Consider the following 17,231-nt stretch of genomic DNA (forward strand, 5'->3'; position numbering starts at 1 on the left):
AGGTTTGCTGGTCTGATAGAGCCTGGTGGAACCACTGAGACTATGACCCCTAGCTGCCCTCCAGGTCTGGAATTGAGCCCACACCTGTGGTTTCCAGCCAAACAGAAGACAGGCATATGAGTTGAACACTTACCTGAGGTAGATACACTCCTTGGAGAGAACAATCATTGAGAAAGAAAGGCTGCCTATGCACAGGGAGACAGCTTAGGGGGCAGGCGTCCATGGAGGGATGGACACTGGGAAGAAGTAACTATGGGGAGGAAGTGGGAGGGAAGCTGTTGCATTGTGGTAAACTGTGGTCAATGTCATGAGACAAAGTATATGTAAACTGCTGTATGGAAAGCAAATTTGCTCTGTAAATCTTCACCCAAATCACAATAATAAATATATATATATATACATATATATAAAATAAATAAAACAATACAATTTATTATCACAGAGTTTCTGTGGGTTAGAGTCTGGGCACAGGTTAGCCAGGTCCTCTGCTCAGGACGGCAATTCTCTCTGAGCCCAAGAACCTCTTCCAAGCTCATTAAGGTTGTTGGCAGAACTCAGTTCCTTGCAGCTGTAGAACTCATGGGATCTTCTTTCTTCCAAGCCAAGAGGAGAATGTCTCTGTTCCTTGGAATCTCTGACTTGTTCTTTCTCTAATCACTAGACCTAGATTTGAAGGGTTCATGTGACTAGGTCAGGCTCACCCTGATAAGCTTTCTTTTGATTAACTTAAAGTCAACAGATTAGTAACATTACTTGCTTCTGCAAAATCCCCTTTCATCATATCCACAGGTGCATTTGAGAGGAGAAAATTATACAAGAGCAAGAGTCAGTGGGGGCTCCCTGAAAATTCTGCCTACCACAAGTATATACATACACAGTGAATACATACACAGCTCAGGGTGTTCTGTAGCATGATTTCTTTAAATTAATATGCATGGACATCTTTCCTGTCTGAAAAGTATTTATTGTTGTTGTTAATTGCCCCTGAGTCAACTGTGACTACTGATGATCCCATACACCACACTTTATCCAGTCTACACCATCTTCATGATCACTGGCACGTTTAAGTCCATTGTGGTTATTGTGCAATGCCTTCCAACATATGGGGCTCATCTTCCAGCACTATATGGGACAATGGCCTGTTGTGATCCATAACTATTTTTGTTTGTTTTTTTATTGTGGTTTAGGTGAAAGTTTACAGAGCAAATTAGTTGTCCATTCAATAATTTATACACATTTTGTTTTGTGATATTAGCTGCCATCCCCTCAATGTAACAACACTCCTCCTACTTGCTCTCCGGGTTCTCCATTTCCAGTTGTCCTTCTTTTCTGCCCTTCTTACCCCCTGAGGTTTGTTTTTGGGAAAATGCTGCACTTGTCTAGTATGGTTGACTGGTCTGAGGAGCACAATCTTTACGGGTGTTATTATTCACTTTATAGTCCTGTCTCTTGTTTGGCTGAAAGGTAATCAATGCCCAGGAGTGTGTTCAGTCCCAGGCTTGAAGAGTGTCCAAGGTCCACAGTCTTGGGGGTTTTACTACTATCTATCAGACCAATAAGTCTGATCTTTCTTTATGATTTTGAATTTTGTTCTACATTTTTCTCCCACTCTATCCAGGACCTTCTATTGTGATCCCAATCAGAGTGGTAGGTAATGGTAATGGTAATAGTTTTTATGGCCTCAAGGTAGTGGAGGCTGTGGTTCACATGGTCCATTAGTCCTTTGGACTAATTATTTCTTTTAATCTTTTATTTTCTTCACTCTTTTTTGCTCCAGGCAGGAAGAGAAAAATAATTGACTTAGATGGCAACTCACAAGCTTTTAAAACCCCACTCACTACTCACCAAGGTAGAATGTAGAACATTGTCTTTATGGGCTATGTTATGCCAATTTACCTACATGTCCCCTGAGACTATGGTCCTAAATCCTGAAATCCAGTAAATCATTCCCTCAAGATTTATGGTTATGGCTAAGAAGTCTTCATAACTTTACCCCTCTATGCTCTACTATATTCATGGATATATTTGCAGCACATATAAATAGGTATGTAGAAATATCCTCTGACAAAGCTATATATGATTGTAGGTGTACTCCCATATGCCATCCTATACCTGCTCAGCTTACCTATGTATCCACTCCTAAATTATTGTTTCTTGTAATTGTTACTGCAAAATTATGTATGTAATAGTATTTAACACTGTTACCTTTCGCTCTTGAGTATCTCCCAGTGTCTTCCTTTACCTTGGCCATGTTGTGCTGATCTCCCCCTTATTGTGTATTGCCTTTCCCTTCACTCAAGTTAATATGAATCTAGTAGCTAATTAGTGATTTTCCCTCCCTCCCCCTCCCATTCCTAGTAACCATCAAAAAATGTTTCTTTCTGTGTGTGAACTTTTTGTTGATGTTTTTATAATAGTAGTCTCATATAATATTTGTTCTTTTATAATTTACTTATTTCACTCAGCATAGTGTCCTCCAAGATCATCCATTTTGTGAGTTGTTTCACAGATTCATCATTGTTCTTTAACATTGTGCAGTATTCCATTGTATCATAGTTTGTTAAGCCATTCCTCTGTTGATGGGCATGATCCCTAGAGTTTTAATTGCCTTATTTTTGTAAGTAGATTATCAGATCTTTCTTTCTAGTTAGTCTTAGTCTGGAAGCTCCACTTAAATTTGTCTACCATGAGTGACCCTGCTGATATTAGAAATACCAGAGACATAGCTTCCAGCATCACAAAAACACATAAGCCAATACAGTGCAACAAACTGGCGGATGGGTGGTAAGCCTATTAAGTATAACTCTGTATTTTTATGGCTGAATAACATTCTATTTTGTGTTTCAAAATAATTGATCACATGTTGAATAGTTCAATTGTTTCTGATTTTTCTTTCTCATAAATTATGCTAAGATAAGCATTCTTATGTACCTGCCTTTGCATCTGTGTGATTATGCTTTATGTATAAATTTCAAGGAATCAAAGAATGAACCAGTGCTGCAACATCCCTCCCAGTGTCCCCAGCACGGATCACTGCTGCTTTATTTAAGGAAGCCTGGCCTCGGAGGAGTGTCTCTGGATAGTTTGTACTGATACTGCTGGGTTATTAAACAAACAAACCAAAAAAAAAAAAAAAATCACTGCTAACGAGTTGTGACCCCTTTTGGGTTTCCGAGGCTGTAAATCTTTACAGAAGTAGATTGTTTCATCTTCCTTCTGTGGTGCAGCTGGTGGGTTTGAACTGCTGACCTTCTAGTTAGCAGTCAAGTGCCTTATCCACCACACCACCAGAGCTCCTAAACAGAACTGGGTCATTTGGAACCTTGAAATGAATTCTAAAAATCATAGCTGTCACTACACAGAATATACAGGAAGTCAAAGAAAGCAAAGATGTGGTTGCTTGTCATCCTCATCATTATCAAAAAGGGAAAAAGAAAAAAGTGTTTTCATCCTGACATCCTGATTAAACAACCTTCAGTGAAATGGGGCATTATTTTCATTTCATATATTTCATTCTGTGCTACTTATTTAGAAAGAGGCAACAAGGAAACTAGATCAGTTGGGAGGTTTATAATATGTTTAACTTTATAATATGTGTATAGTTTCACTGGATAGTAGGACCTCAGGTTTCGAATGAAGGCTCTAAGACACTATAGAACCCTGAATCTTTAAAACAAAGAAGCAAATGTTTAATTCCCACTGCTTTGCTTGCAGACGTCCTCACCATTCAACCACCCCATGCACAGTGAACCCTCCTGAATGCCAAACACACTGCTCTAGTGCTGGATGTGGTGCAGAACAGGACAAACAGCCTCAGATGTGGATTCATGCATTCTATGAGGGAATTTCATAATAAGAGGAAAACCACAGAGTACTATGGATCTAGATAAAGAAACTTCAAAATATGAAATAATATGCAGGAACCAGTGTCCATGTCTTTACCAACTTGGAATGTTAAGAAAATGGCATTAAGAAATGGTGTTTCATTCTCATTTGATTCAAGGAATTTTTTTTTTCTTCTATTTTTTATTTCTTCTATTACCCACTCATTTTTGAGGAGGATATTATTCAGTATCCATGCATTTGCTCTTTTTTCTGTTGGTCCTCCTAGTGTTCATTTCTAATTTTGATGCATTGTGAGCTGAGAAGATACTTTGCAGTATTTCAATGCTTTTAAATTTATTGAAGCTTGTTTTGTGTCCTAGCATATAGTCTATCCTGGAGAATGTTCCATGTGTGCTGGAAAAGAATGCATATTTTGCTGTTGTTGGGAGAAGTGCTCTGTAGATGTCTATAAGGCCAAGTTGCTTGATTGTGTTGTTTAGTTCTTCTCCATCCTTGTTGAGTTTCTTTCTAGTTGTTCTATCTCTTACTGAAAGTCGTTTATTAAAGTCCCCTACTATTACTGTGTCTAAGGCACTTGACTGCTAACCAGAAAGCTGGCAGTTAAAACCCACTAGCCGCTCCTCGGAAGGAAGGTTGGGCAATCTACTTCTGTAGTGTTACAACCTTGGAAACCCAAGGAGGGGTCGCTATGAGTCGGGTCCAACTTGACGGCACATAACAACAACAACAACAACAACACTATTACTGTGGAGTCATCTATTTGGCTTTTAAACTCGTTTAAAAGCTGATTATGTATTTTGGGGCCTTTCATTGGGTCCAAAAATATTTATTATGGTTATATCTTCATGTTCAAATGATCATTTAATCATTATCTAATGTCCTTCCTTGTCTCTTATAGTTGTTTCTGTCTTAAAGTCAATTTTATCAGAAATTAATATTGCCACTCATGCCCTTTTTTCATTGCCATTTGCTTAGTATCTTTCTCCAACTTTTGGTTTTTAGTCTATTTTTGTCTTTGTGTCTAAAGTGAGTCTCTTGTAGACACCATATTGATGGGTCATATTTTCTAATCCACTCTGAAACTCTGTCTCTTGAGTGGTGCATATAATCTATTGACATTCAGTGTAATTATTGACAAGTATGAATTTAATAATGTCATTTTGTTTTTGTGTTTTTTCATGATGTTCCTGATTTCTTTGTTCCATAATATTTTCTGTGCTGAGCTAATTTTTTTTATGAAGTGTGTTATCATCTCCTTTGTTATTGTTTTAGTATTTGCTAAATATTTGTGCTTATCCTCTTTTATTTTTATGTGAGGGTTTATTATTTTTCTCTGAAGTTACCCTGTGATTTATTATTTTCTCACAGGTTTAAAATAGTCTGTTCTATCTCACTAACTGGTGATTTCCTCACCACTTAGAAATTCTGTAACTGCACTATTTATTCCCTCTGTTTGGTTTGTAGTGTCTTCATTTACCAGTTGTTGTCTCTCATTCCTTGTTCACAATCTTGTAAGGTTATTTTACTTTGGAGACTTCCATAACTAGGTTGGCTTCTGGGGTATGTCATTATGTGTGTTAGTCATTGGTTGTTGTTTGCTGTAGCTGGTTCTTTATCTAAAGGACTCCCTTTAACATGTCTTGTAAGGTTTATCTGGTTTTGACAAATTCCCTTAGTTTCTGTTTATCTGGACATCTCCTAATTTCACCCTTATGTTTGAGGAGTAATTTTGCTGAGTATATCATTCTTGGTTGGAATTTTTTTTTTCTTTCAGGGTTTTATACACATTATCCCATTGCCTTTTTACCTGCATAGTTTCTGCCTAGAAATCAGAGCTTCATCTTATTGGTTTCCCTTTGTAGATAACTTTTTATTTTTCCCATGCTGCTTTTAGGATTCTTTCTTTGTCTTTGGTTTTGGTGAGTTTGATGATGATAAGTCTTGGTGATTTTCTTTTGGAGTCTATCTTATTTGGGGTTCATTGAACTTCTTGAGTAGATATATTCTCATCTTTTAATATATTAGGAAAATTATCTTCTGACAAATCCTTGACAATTTTTTTCTGTGGTTTTATTTGTCTCTTCCTGTTCTGGAATTCTGATTACTTGTATATTATTCCTCTTTATGGTATCCCATATGAATCTTGGGCTTTCTACATTTTGTTTTTATCTTTTTTCTGATTGATCCCTTAACAAAGTAGTATCGAGGTATTTGTCTTCAATCTCATTAATTCTGTCCTCCTGTGATTGGGTTGTACTCCTTTGCCCATTCAATGTGTTATGTATCTCTGAAATCTTAGCATCATTTTTCTGGATTTCTAGTTGTTGTTTTTGTACCCTTTCTGTTTTTGTTGTTTGTTTTGTCAATTTTTCTTGTGTTGTTTTCTAAATTGTTTCATCTGCATTTCCCTTAATTTTCTCAGTGTTTTCCTTGATCTGTTTCTCAGTCCATTGAAAGTACCCAAATACAATTCTTTTGAACTTATCAGGGAATTTCAATGTTGCTTCTTCTACAAGGATGTTTGCTGGGTTTGTATCCTGATCCCTTGGTTCTAGTACTTTATCTTGCTTCTTTGTGTGGATGGTGATAGTCTGTTGTCTCTGCAACATTGTAGTGATGTGTTTATGTTTAATCTGTGGCTGTATATTTGTGTGATTCACCAAGATATTTTTTCTTTTATTTTATTTTGATATATATGTGTGAGCAGGGTACTGTGCTCCTCTATTCGCTAGTTGTTAGCACTTAGGCACTCACCACCTGTCTCCTGGTGGGTATGATAGAGAATAAAAGAGTGTGCACAGATCTCTGTTAGCTGTTCATAAGGAACAGTTGAGGATGAATTGAGCTGGTATTGGCCACTGTCTACTGTTGGTCAGTTGGTGCAAAAGCAAGTGGTGGCCCTCACTCAGTGGATGGGGCTGCAGGAGGTGTAGGTATGTTGGCTTGTATTAGAGTGGTTATCGTCTTCCATTCAGATTAAAATAATAATAATAACAACAATAAACTCAAATAATAATAATAAAAGCAAAAGAACAACTACAAAAAATAAAACTCAAGCCTCATAAACAAATAGGAACAATTGCAGAGAATAAAAAAACAATAAATAAGAAGAAAAAATTTCAAACTATTAAAAACGTATAAAAGAAAGATAATAAGAAAAAGAGAGGAAAAAGCCACAATATCTGTGGAAGGAGGAATGAGAGAAAAGAGCAAGAGTAAAAGAATAGTAAAGAAAAAATGGGAAAACTGAAAAAGGAAAAACAAATGATGAGAAGAACCAAAAGAAAGAGGGGGAAAAGGGGGGGGCAGGGAAAGGAAAGAGAAATAAAGAAGAGAAAAATAAAATACAAGGATGGGAAAAAGGAAGAAAAAAGAAGAAGAAGAAAGAAGGAAGAGAAAAAGAATAATTTAAAAACAATCATAAGCAAAACTGTTGGGAGCAAGAAACAACACCTAGGCTCTGTCAGGGCACAGACCTGGATGGAATTCCTGCTGGTCAAGAATGTGGGTGGAGGCCAGGGAATGGCCACACCTCAGTTTGCCAAGAGTGTGGGTATTATAAGAGTAACAAGGAGAATATTGCACATCTCTGGTCATCAGCCTCCAGTGTAGCTGCCTTTGCTGTCCTTGGCAAGAGAAGTCCACTCCTATGTCACAGACCAGGTTACTTCTGTTCAGTCCTGGTAAATGGAACCATAATACTCCCTGGAAATGACAAAGTTTTCCTCCACTCATCCAGCTCCCTCACATTTCCACACATTGGTCTGTTGTACGTTCTGATAACTCCTCTCCCTCTCCATAGTGATGGCCTATGTAGTGAACACTCTTTAATCCATTCCGGATCATTGCAATGCCTCTGCAAGGGGGGGGGGGTGGTGGAAGGTACTCACTCGGCTCTGTCTCCAACCTTACTTCTCTATCCATATTCTATAGAGATTGGAGATTTACAAATAATTTTTTTTTAAGTTAAGATTTCCAGCTTCAATTCTCCTTAAATAATTTCAATGCCTACTGCTTAAGAATAAAGCCCAAGTATTTAACTTGGCATAAAAGTATCCCATAAAAGTGAATTTACTCTGTAAATCTTCACCCAAATCCTAATTAAAAAAAAAAAAAAAAGAATTTGTTGAAAACCAAAAAAAAAAAAAAAGTATCCCATAATCTCATCTTGGCCTATAGCATAGTTCAGTGTTTAAGATCATGGATCCTGGAACTGTGTTACTAACTGGCTGTATGACCTTGGGCAAGATGCTTCAGTGCCCTCACTTCTAACCTGGAGGTAGTAATAATAGTGCCTTTCTCATAAGATGCTGGGAACATCAGATGCATTAATTGACATACTTCTTTGAAAAGTGCCTACCACATAGTAAGTGCTATCCCTATTTGTTACTTTTGTGATTGTCTATCCACTCTCCTCTGCCATCACTCTTCACCTTTGTACACATATATACAAACATAAGACCCTCAAGCCACAATAAACAGTTTCCAGTTCCCCAAACCCACCAAGATGGCTAACCATCTCACACTTCCATAATTCTTCTTAGTTTTGTCAACCTAGCATTTATATCTTTCAGGGCTCAGTGCAAATATCACTTCTGCTGTTAAGCCTTCCTCCCCAGTGCCTGGAAATGTTCTCCACTGAGATCCTACTGTCTCCCAAATAAACTTCCATTTTAGCATGTATCCCTTAAGATAATTTTAAAAAGGTCTGAGAGTTATCATTTTTGAACACTTACCACATGGCAGGCCTTATTGTAAATGTTTTACATAATTTTTTGTTTGCTTTATACTATTATCTTATTTAAGACTCACACACGTACACCCTCACACACACACACATACGCACACACACACATATTACTGTTGAGTTGATTTCAACTCGTGTTGACAGATGTATATTAGAGTAGATCTGTGCTCCATATGGCTTCCAATGGTTGATTTTTTGGAAGTAGATCACCAGGTCTTTCTTCTGATGTGCTCTGGCTGGACTCAAACCTCCAAGCTTTCAGTTATCAGCCAAGAGTTTTAGCTGTTTGCCTCACTCAGGGATGACAAAGCCTCATAACAAACGTATAAGTTTTAGTAATTGGTTTATATATTTATCTCTCCCTTTGGTTCCTTGTGATCAAGACCCTGTACATGGTGCCACTTCATAAATATATGTTAAAATATCTTAATTGAGCCAATCACACATGGGCTGAACTCAGAGAGAGGTGAGAATATGAACAAATTACTGACATTGAGGACTTTTAGGGAAAGGATGAATAGTAGTTGAATCTGAAATTCATCAGTGCTATAAATGAAGACTGCTGTAGTCCTCTCACCCCATCGTTAAATCGTTATGACTATATGAACATTTTCTATAACACTGATAGGTTAATGTGTTCTCATTTGTTTCTGTACTGTCATATAATTTTAGGTCTTTCCAAGGACATAATAATACAATTCATGATGACATTTTATTTCATGCTCTTGCTTCAAGGGTCATATGCAAAGTCTAAAAAGTTTTACATGGCCCTTAGCTGACAGGTTGCCCACCTATGATAAAGGGCAAAGAGGCTCTCAACCTGACAACCTTTTCTTCTTATTTAACAACAAATCGAAATTCACTACAAATTATAGAGAACTATAGTCAATAGTGAATGTAGTCATTTCTATGGCAATGGTCTGAGATCATAAACATAAAGTACTTTACTACTTAATTATTACAAAGTAATTTTTTTAATTCAAAATATACAAAAAAATTCAAAGATATATGTATTTTGGTTTCAGTTTTCTTCTCTACCCTTTCAACACACAATAAGTTCTGTTTTCATTAGGCAACAGAAAATGGTTAAGATAAAAACTGTTTAATGCATTAATTAAAATATCTCTGGGTGACCTTGAAGCCAATATTCACAGGAGAAAAGCAATGTCCAACCTGTGAGTGTCCCCACTTGTGCCAGTGGAAATGGATATGCCCAGCAAACTCAAGCCTGGTTTCTCAGCATGTCTCTGGGAGCCCCACATTGCCTTAATGCAATCCAATAATTTGTAGATAACATATACACAGGATTTTAGGTGACTTGATGATGTCTTGGAGCACTGACTGTGATGAGAAGCCTAACCTCTTGGTTTATTATGTTTTCTAAGGAACTACCACTGCTGGAATGAGGCCTGGATGACAAGGCCTGACCTTCCTGTTGGATTTGGTGGTTGGCAGGCTGTGGACAGCACCCCCCAGGAAAACAGTGATGGTAAAACTACATCCTCCCAAGGGGAAAACACTGCTGATCTGTATCTTGCTTTTATGATTGCATTTGACATGTGGAAAACATTCCCACTGAACACTGCAGAAAGGACTTGGGGCAGCATCTTCTGACTTCCTTTAACTTCACAAGAAAACAGAAGCTCATCAACAACCAAAGGCTTATTCCTAAGAGACCAGAGATACACTGCCACTCTCCAATCTTTTTACTGACTCTGATACCAGCCATCCCTCCCATGGCACTCACTACTTCTCTGCTGTGTTTGATAATTTGTTGTAGTAGCCATAGACAATACTAATGATTTGGGGGTTTATTAGGGAAGTAACAAGTTATGATTTGGGTTCAGGAACATGCTCAGGATACAATTCTTCAATCAGGACAGTCTCCTCTCTGCTGTGTCCTCAGGCTCACCTCTCTGGCCCTTGGCCTCTGGGCCTGGCTTCTTCCCTGTTTGGGCAAGTGTTACAAAGCTCTTTTAGCTCTGCCAATACGTACACCTACCTGCACCTCCCTCCACCAGAAAACCTTCTACCCAAGGGCACTCAGCTTTCTTATACATGGGCCGGAAACCCACTGCTCTGTCTCTTGCTGCTTAGTTCCTCGGTTGCCATCTCTCAGCCAGATGTCTCTCTCAGATGGGTATCTCTCTCTGCCAGACATCTTTCTCAGCCAGGCATCTCTGCCAAGGAGTCCAATGCAGGGATCTCAGGCCCAAGGATGCACTCTACTTAATCTCCAGCTTTTCTTTCTTGATGGCAGTGAGATTCCCCTCTCTGCCTCTAGGAAGGCTCATATTAAGCTTGGCAGAATGACAAAACTAATCAATCCCAACATAAGAGTTCTACACACCTTATTTGCATAGCCCCACCCAGTAATCTGGTAGGAGTGACAAAGACTATGGCTAGAAAAGCTATACCAAGTAATTCACTGCACCACACACACCAACATCAGAAGTATGCTTTCTGGGTACACAAACAGTATGGAATAACTGCCAATCAAGTTTAATTTATTTCCAATAGTCAGCTTTATCCTGATTATTTTATAACTTTTAGAACATAAAACTTAACATATATAATTCATCTACTCTTGCTTCAATAAGCAGTTTTGAAGACAAGAGAAAAATATCTGTGCAAGCATTTTTACTGGCCTATAAAATCTACTTTAGCCCTCCCAGATATTCAGTGATAAGATACAAGGCAGTAGAGAAAATAAGGAACTCAAAAAATAATTAGATTGTTCTTTAATTCTTATTTCCCCAGAACCTGATTTATTTTCAATGTTGTGTGATTTCTTTGAAAACTTGATTATGAGGGTATTTGTCAGTTAATTTGCAAACTAGGCTACACAGTGGCAGCTATGACCTCCCCCTGACTTTTATAAAATTATATCATAGTCTTCCATTTCTCTTTAATATCATGAACAAGTCTGTGTACTGGAGATATGTTTATGTTTATTTCCTTAGGTGTTGAAATGATTGATAAATGTAGATATGTAGACATATAAAAGCATAAACAAACTCTTTCCAAGGTGCCTCTGGGTGGACTTGAACCTCCAACCTTTTGGTTAGCAACTGATCACTTTAACAATAAGCACCGCCCATGTATTTCTAAAATGCATAACATGCAGTACATATTTCTAATGGAATTTTATTACAATACTGCATTTTAAGAGAAAAAGTTCAACACTTCCTGGATTATATGTTATGAGATGACTTATGTCGTGGTGATGACTAATGCCAGCTAATCTCTTATCAACTAGAGATAATGGTTAAAGTCTAAAGAATTTTATAAAAATTAGCATGAAACTTCTGACTTCCTGAATCCATGGTCAATTGGTCAATGTGTTTGGTTAATCCCAGATTTTCCAGTTAAACTTGACCCAAATTGTGGCTAGAAATTAGCCATAATATCCAAAAAGAAAAGACATAAATCAAAGTAAATAACAACCACCAAGGACACATCAATATTTTCAACATTTAAGATATCTGTTGAAAAAAAATTGATAAACACTATGTAGGACAACAGCTTAGCCAAAATACACTTAGGTATGTGTTTGTTGGTGGCAGAATAGATGCAGAAGAGTGTTGCCCTTCATATATATATATATATATATATATATATATATAATATGGCTTCAAATTTTAGTTTGAGGAAGCATTTTCAACCAAATCCTCTTCATCAAACATTTTGACCTTGTGCCCTCTCCAGCCATGGAGATGTTTGGGCTAAGCCAAAGACAAAGTTGTGAAACACTTGTCTCTGAAGAGCCATCCCCAGCTCTATGAACTGTGCTATGTACATGAAGAAATGGAGATGGAAAACTCATGCTTTCCTCTCTCTGTGTACTATAGGAATGTACCGGTGTGGCCCTGCCTCTGTTCAAGCCATCAAGCATGGCCATGTTTGTTTCCAGTTTGATGCACCTTTTGTTTTTGCTGAGGTGAGTGAAAAGCAGGAAGAGAGTGCTGTTTTCCTCCTCAGTCTTCTAATATGTGAAAGAATGCAATGCTAGGTTGTTACTTCTTAATTTCCCAGGTACAGGGTGTATGTTTTTTGCTTACAAGTTGATGAGGCATCATTCCAACCCCCAAGCTCTTAATTCTAAGTGCATTTCTTACCTATTACTTTTCTTTTTCCCAAAAAATGTGATAATGTATTAACCTTAGCTCAGTTTTCTATACCCATAAAATAGGTATCAGCTGCCAGTAAGAAATAACATTATTGAATCACTCAACTAAAAATAAGTGGAGAGTCCATGAATTGAAATTTTGGTGTATACAACTTCATTCTGGCACTAGTCCAGTAATCCATGTAACACAAAATCCAATCATACTAATAATGCTCTTTGTCTGAGAACACCCATACGTTTCTTGCCATCACTGGGAAGGGAGAGTAGAGCTGGAAGAGCAAGGAGGAAGGAGGAAGGGAGAGATGCAGCCCACTTAATGGGTTCATGGGAACACTTTGGTGATGGGTCTGAAATTCTAGAATAACCAATGAGGGGGGCTAGAAAGAGAGGAAGCAAAAAGAATACTCCAAAGAGATTTTGAAAATCAAATTAAATGTAAGTGGCATCAGATAGAAGAGCAGGCTGAGAAGTTGCAGGGGAACTCATATAGGAAAGGCTGAGAAATAGGACTTAACACCCTATAGTTGTACCAATAAACACACTGAAATAACAGCTACCATATATTGAGCTCATGCTGTGTAATCACTTTGCCTACCATTTGATACTCTTGCTGTTGTTGTTGTTATGTGTCGTCGAGTCGGACCCGAGTCATAGCGACCACTCCTTGGGTTTCTGAGGCAGTATCACTACAGAAGTAGATTGCCCCATCTTACTTCCGAGGAGTGGCTGGTGGGTTTGAACCGCCAGCCTTCTGGTTAGCAGTCAAGTGCCTTAACCACTATGCTATACTCTTAGTAACCCTTTAAAATGGGTATTATAATTCTTCCCATTTTGTAGAAAAGAAAATTGAGGCATGGAGTGACTAATTAACCTTTCTATATTCCTCTAGCTAATAAATAGTAAATAGTAGTGTAATAGCATAATAAAACCCAGAAAAACACAGTTGCTATCCAGTCAGTTCTGACTCATGGTGATCTTTTAGTATGTGAAAGAATGCAATGCTAGGTTGCATTAAGAGTAGACCTGTGGTCCATAGCATTTTTAATGGCTCATTTTCAGAAGTAGATCAAGAGGCCTTTCTTCCAAGATGCCTCTGGGTAGACTTGAACTTCCAACCTTTTGATTAGCCTGGATGAGGAAGTATTGCCTGTACTGAGTCTTGAAGGATGCTCAGTAGTTATTCAGACAAAAGGGTTAGAATGAAGCCAGAAGAAGGAAGGTGCTTTGGGCAGAGGAGAGGACTTCAGGAAGGTGAGCACCAAATGGCGTGTGGGAAAAACAGAAAGCTGGGCAGCTCGCTAGAATGTCCGATGTGCAACTGGGAATCCCAGAGATGAAAGCTGAGGAGACAAAGCAGGGAGAAAAGTGGATGCAATCCTGTAAGCAAGAGGGTTCTCACTAAGGAAGAATGTAAGCCAGCTCCTAGATCATTGGCAGCCTTCTGAATCACAGATTAGATGGAAATGCCACTGGAGGTAGGAAGACCAGCTAGAAGATTAGGATATTTCTCCACATCAGAGATGCAGAGGCTTGAACTAAACAAATGCCAACAGCAATGAAAAGAAGAGGCAGGCATGGGAAACATTTAGGAAGTAAAATAAGTGTGAACATTAGACAGCAAAACCAGAAATTTGAAATACACCCAAGAGTGTCTCTTCTGCAGGACCTACCATTATAGTTGCTAGAACTCTTGAGAATACAGGCATACTGTGTTTGGAACTCTATCCCTTAATTTCACTGTGAGATTTGATGACTTATACAAACCTCCTAAGCTACAATCTTAAAGTTTTTAATGCTACGAGAATCTCTTAATGGAAAATCACTCTAAAATTCCCAAAGCCTTGTTCTTATGTGTTCATTATGCTTTATCGCTGCTAAGAAAGAGAGTGGGAGAATTTCCCTCCATGAGTGAATTGCCTAATAGCTGTTAATGTAAATGCTTTTTTGCTATTATTAAATATAGATCTGGGTGTTATGAATGTCATAAGCATTTGCAGATGATAATTATTCCTCCTCATCCACTGTGGAGACCTGTCTGACAATGTACGATTTGTTGCTCTAGGATGGGCTGAGCTCCAGAGCTGAGCCATTTATATGATAAGTTCAAGCTGTTGAAAACTGTATGAAGAGTCTTATCTCAAGGGGCCTTAAAGTAGGACCTCATGGGGAGAGTAGTATTTAACTTTAATGAGGACCTACATGACTCAGGTTTTAGATTATGCACTCTCTCCTCTTCTCCTTGCTGTGTAAGAGCACCACTCACTACCCCAAGTACGTCAGCAAGAGTAGCCTTTCCTTGCCTCTCAGCATGTTCTCTTCCTTGTTCATTCTTTACTCATTTATGGGCCAGATCAAGCAGTATGTTCACTGACTAATATTTGGACTCTTCCAGGACCCTCATCCCCTGAGTGAAAAGAGAATCAGAGAATATGAGGATTATATATGGAAAGCATCTTATCTTCTGTCCATTTTCTTCTTATCCTTCATTCTGGAAATTTACCCTTCTCATTTCTAGATTTCTTTCATGACTTGAATACTATTTATCTAATCTCATTCTTTCTCATGTCTTCATCAGGTGGTGGATTCCTCCAATTTTCAAGACCCACCTGCATTTTCTTTCCCCAACTCATAGTGGCCTAGGACTTCTGAAGAGATAAGAAGAATGCAGAACACTTTTAAGTGTCTGCAGTTGTCTTCTGAATGTCTATGGTCATGGATGACTGCTTCCTTTTATGTTAGCTTCTTCTAATTGACTCTGTCATCTCTCTTCACTCCCAGAAAAAACCCTCTTTCATGCTCACACATACAAACATGCATACATACACATGCATGCAAACATGCAGTGCACATATACACATTTCACACATGTGTGAATATGCATACATACATGCATATGTATGTGCTTGCACTGGATACACAAGGTGTGTGTGCAACATACATGCACACACATACACATGCACAAAACACATGTGAATGTATATACATGCGTGTACATAAAAATGTATGCACATGCATGCACATATCCACACACAAATATGCATACACAATATCCGTGCATGCATGTGTAAAATATATATACACATATGCCCATACACATACAGTGCACACACACACAGTCTCTTGCCTTATCTCCTCTGCCACTGAGATAATTTTTGCATCTGCAATGACTGGTTCCTCAGGGCCACAGTAACCACCCCATGACTCCAGAAGCTATGCCATCCCCAGCTCTGGGACAGCAGTTCTCTGCATACAGCCAGATGTTAATCTCCAGATTCTTCTTTCTCAACTCAAAGTTGTAGTTTATTTACTTTCACTTATTAGATGCGGGAGCTCTGGTGTGTAGTGCCTAAGGCGTCTGACTGCTAACCAAAAGGCGGGTGGTTCAAACCCACTAGCCACTCCCAAGAAGGAAGGTTGGGCAATCTACTTCTGTAGTGATATTGCCTCGGAAACCCAAGGAGTGGTCACTATGAGTCAGACCTGACTTAATGGCAGTGGGTTTATTAGATGCAGGGCAATTTTTGGTATGTCATACTCTGATTGAAAATAGTTCATCCACTCTTTCAAAAAAATAACTACTACTTTGGAATCATCTTGGTACCTCTTCTTAACTGTCCTCTTGTATCTTTCCAGCAATACACTCAAAAGTACCATGAATCCAAATACTTCTCTGATCTCCCTTGTAATCATCTGGCTCCACTGAAGTTGACTTCTAACTGTCTCCTTACTCTCTCTCTTACCCCCAATCTGTCTATTCTTCACAAATCAGCCAGAATTATCTTTTAAAAATGTCACACCCTTGCCCAACACCATCCGATGGATTTCCATTACCCTTGCAAGAAAATTGAAAATGTATCTTTATTAGATTCTATGTGAGCTGGGGTTTGGAGTGGCTTTAAGGGAGGCCAGGTAGTGAGCAGAGTGGTTTGGAACAGGTAAAGAAGATGAACTTGTCTGTCAGTTTGTCATCCTATATTTGTTTAGGTGTTGCTAGGAGGCTGGAGACTATGTCACCAATGTTGCAAAGGCCAGCAGGGTTATCCATAGTGGACAGGTTTTAGCAGAGCTTCCAGATTAGGACAGGCTCAGAAAAAGAAGCCATCCATTTCTCAAAGAACTGGCCAATGGAAACTTTATGAATAGCAGTGAAATGCTGACTGATTTATTGCTGGAAAACTTTATGAATAGCCCTGAAACTTTGTCCAATATAGTGCTGGAATATGAGCCCCTCAGGTTGGAAGGCACTCAAAATACGACAGAAGAAGAGATGACTCCTCAGAATAGAAATGACCTTAATGATATCAATGGAGTAAAGTTTTTGAGACTTCCAAAAGTGTGCAGATGTAACACAACTCAAGATTAGAAGAAACAGCTGCAAATATCCATTAATAATCTGAACATGGAATTTACAAAGTATGAATCTAGGAAAATTGGAAGTTGTCAAAAATAAAATGGAATGCATAAAAATTGATATCCTAGGCATTAGTGAGCTGAAAAGGACTGGTTCTG

The 17,231-nt window shown here is 38.4% G+C and overlaps 1 protein-coding gene across 1 annotated transcript in view; it reads left to right on the forward strand.

Annotated features, from left to right (window-relative positions):
• Positions 1–17,231, forward strand: part of F13A1 (coagulation factor XIII A chain) — a 275,410-nt gene that overhangs the window by 191,756 nt on the left and 66,423 nt on the right. The window contains exons 8-9 of the mRNA XM_007935344.2: positions 9,979–10,082; positions 12,445–12,533. Of these exons, the coding sequence (XP_007933535.1) occupies positions 9,979–10,082; positions 12,445–12,533 (193 nt within the window). The remainder of the gene's footprint in view (positions 1–9,978; positions 10,083–12,444; positions 12,534–17,231) is intronic.

This window comes from Orycteropus afer, unplaced genomic scaffold, assembly GCF_000298275.1.
Source record: "Orycteropus afer afer isolate SDZICR_OR568_19922 unplaced genomic scaffold, OryAfe1.0 scaffold00027, whole genome shotgun sequence".
Taxonomy (NCBI): Eukaryota; Metazoa; Chordata; class Mammalia; order Tubulidentata; family Orycteropodidae; genus Orycteropus; species Orycteropus afer.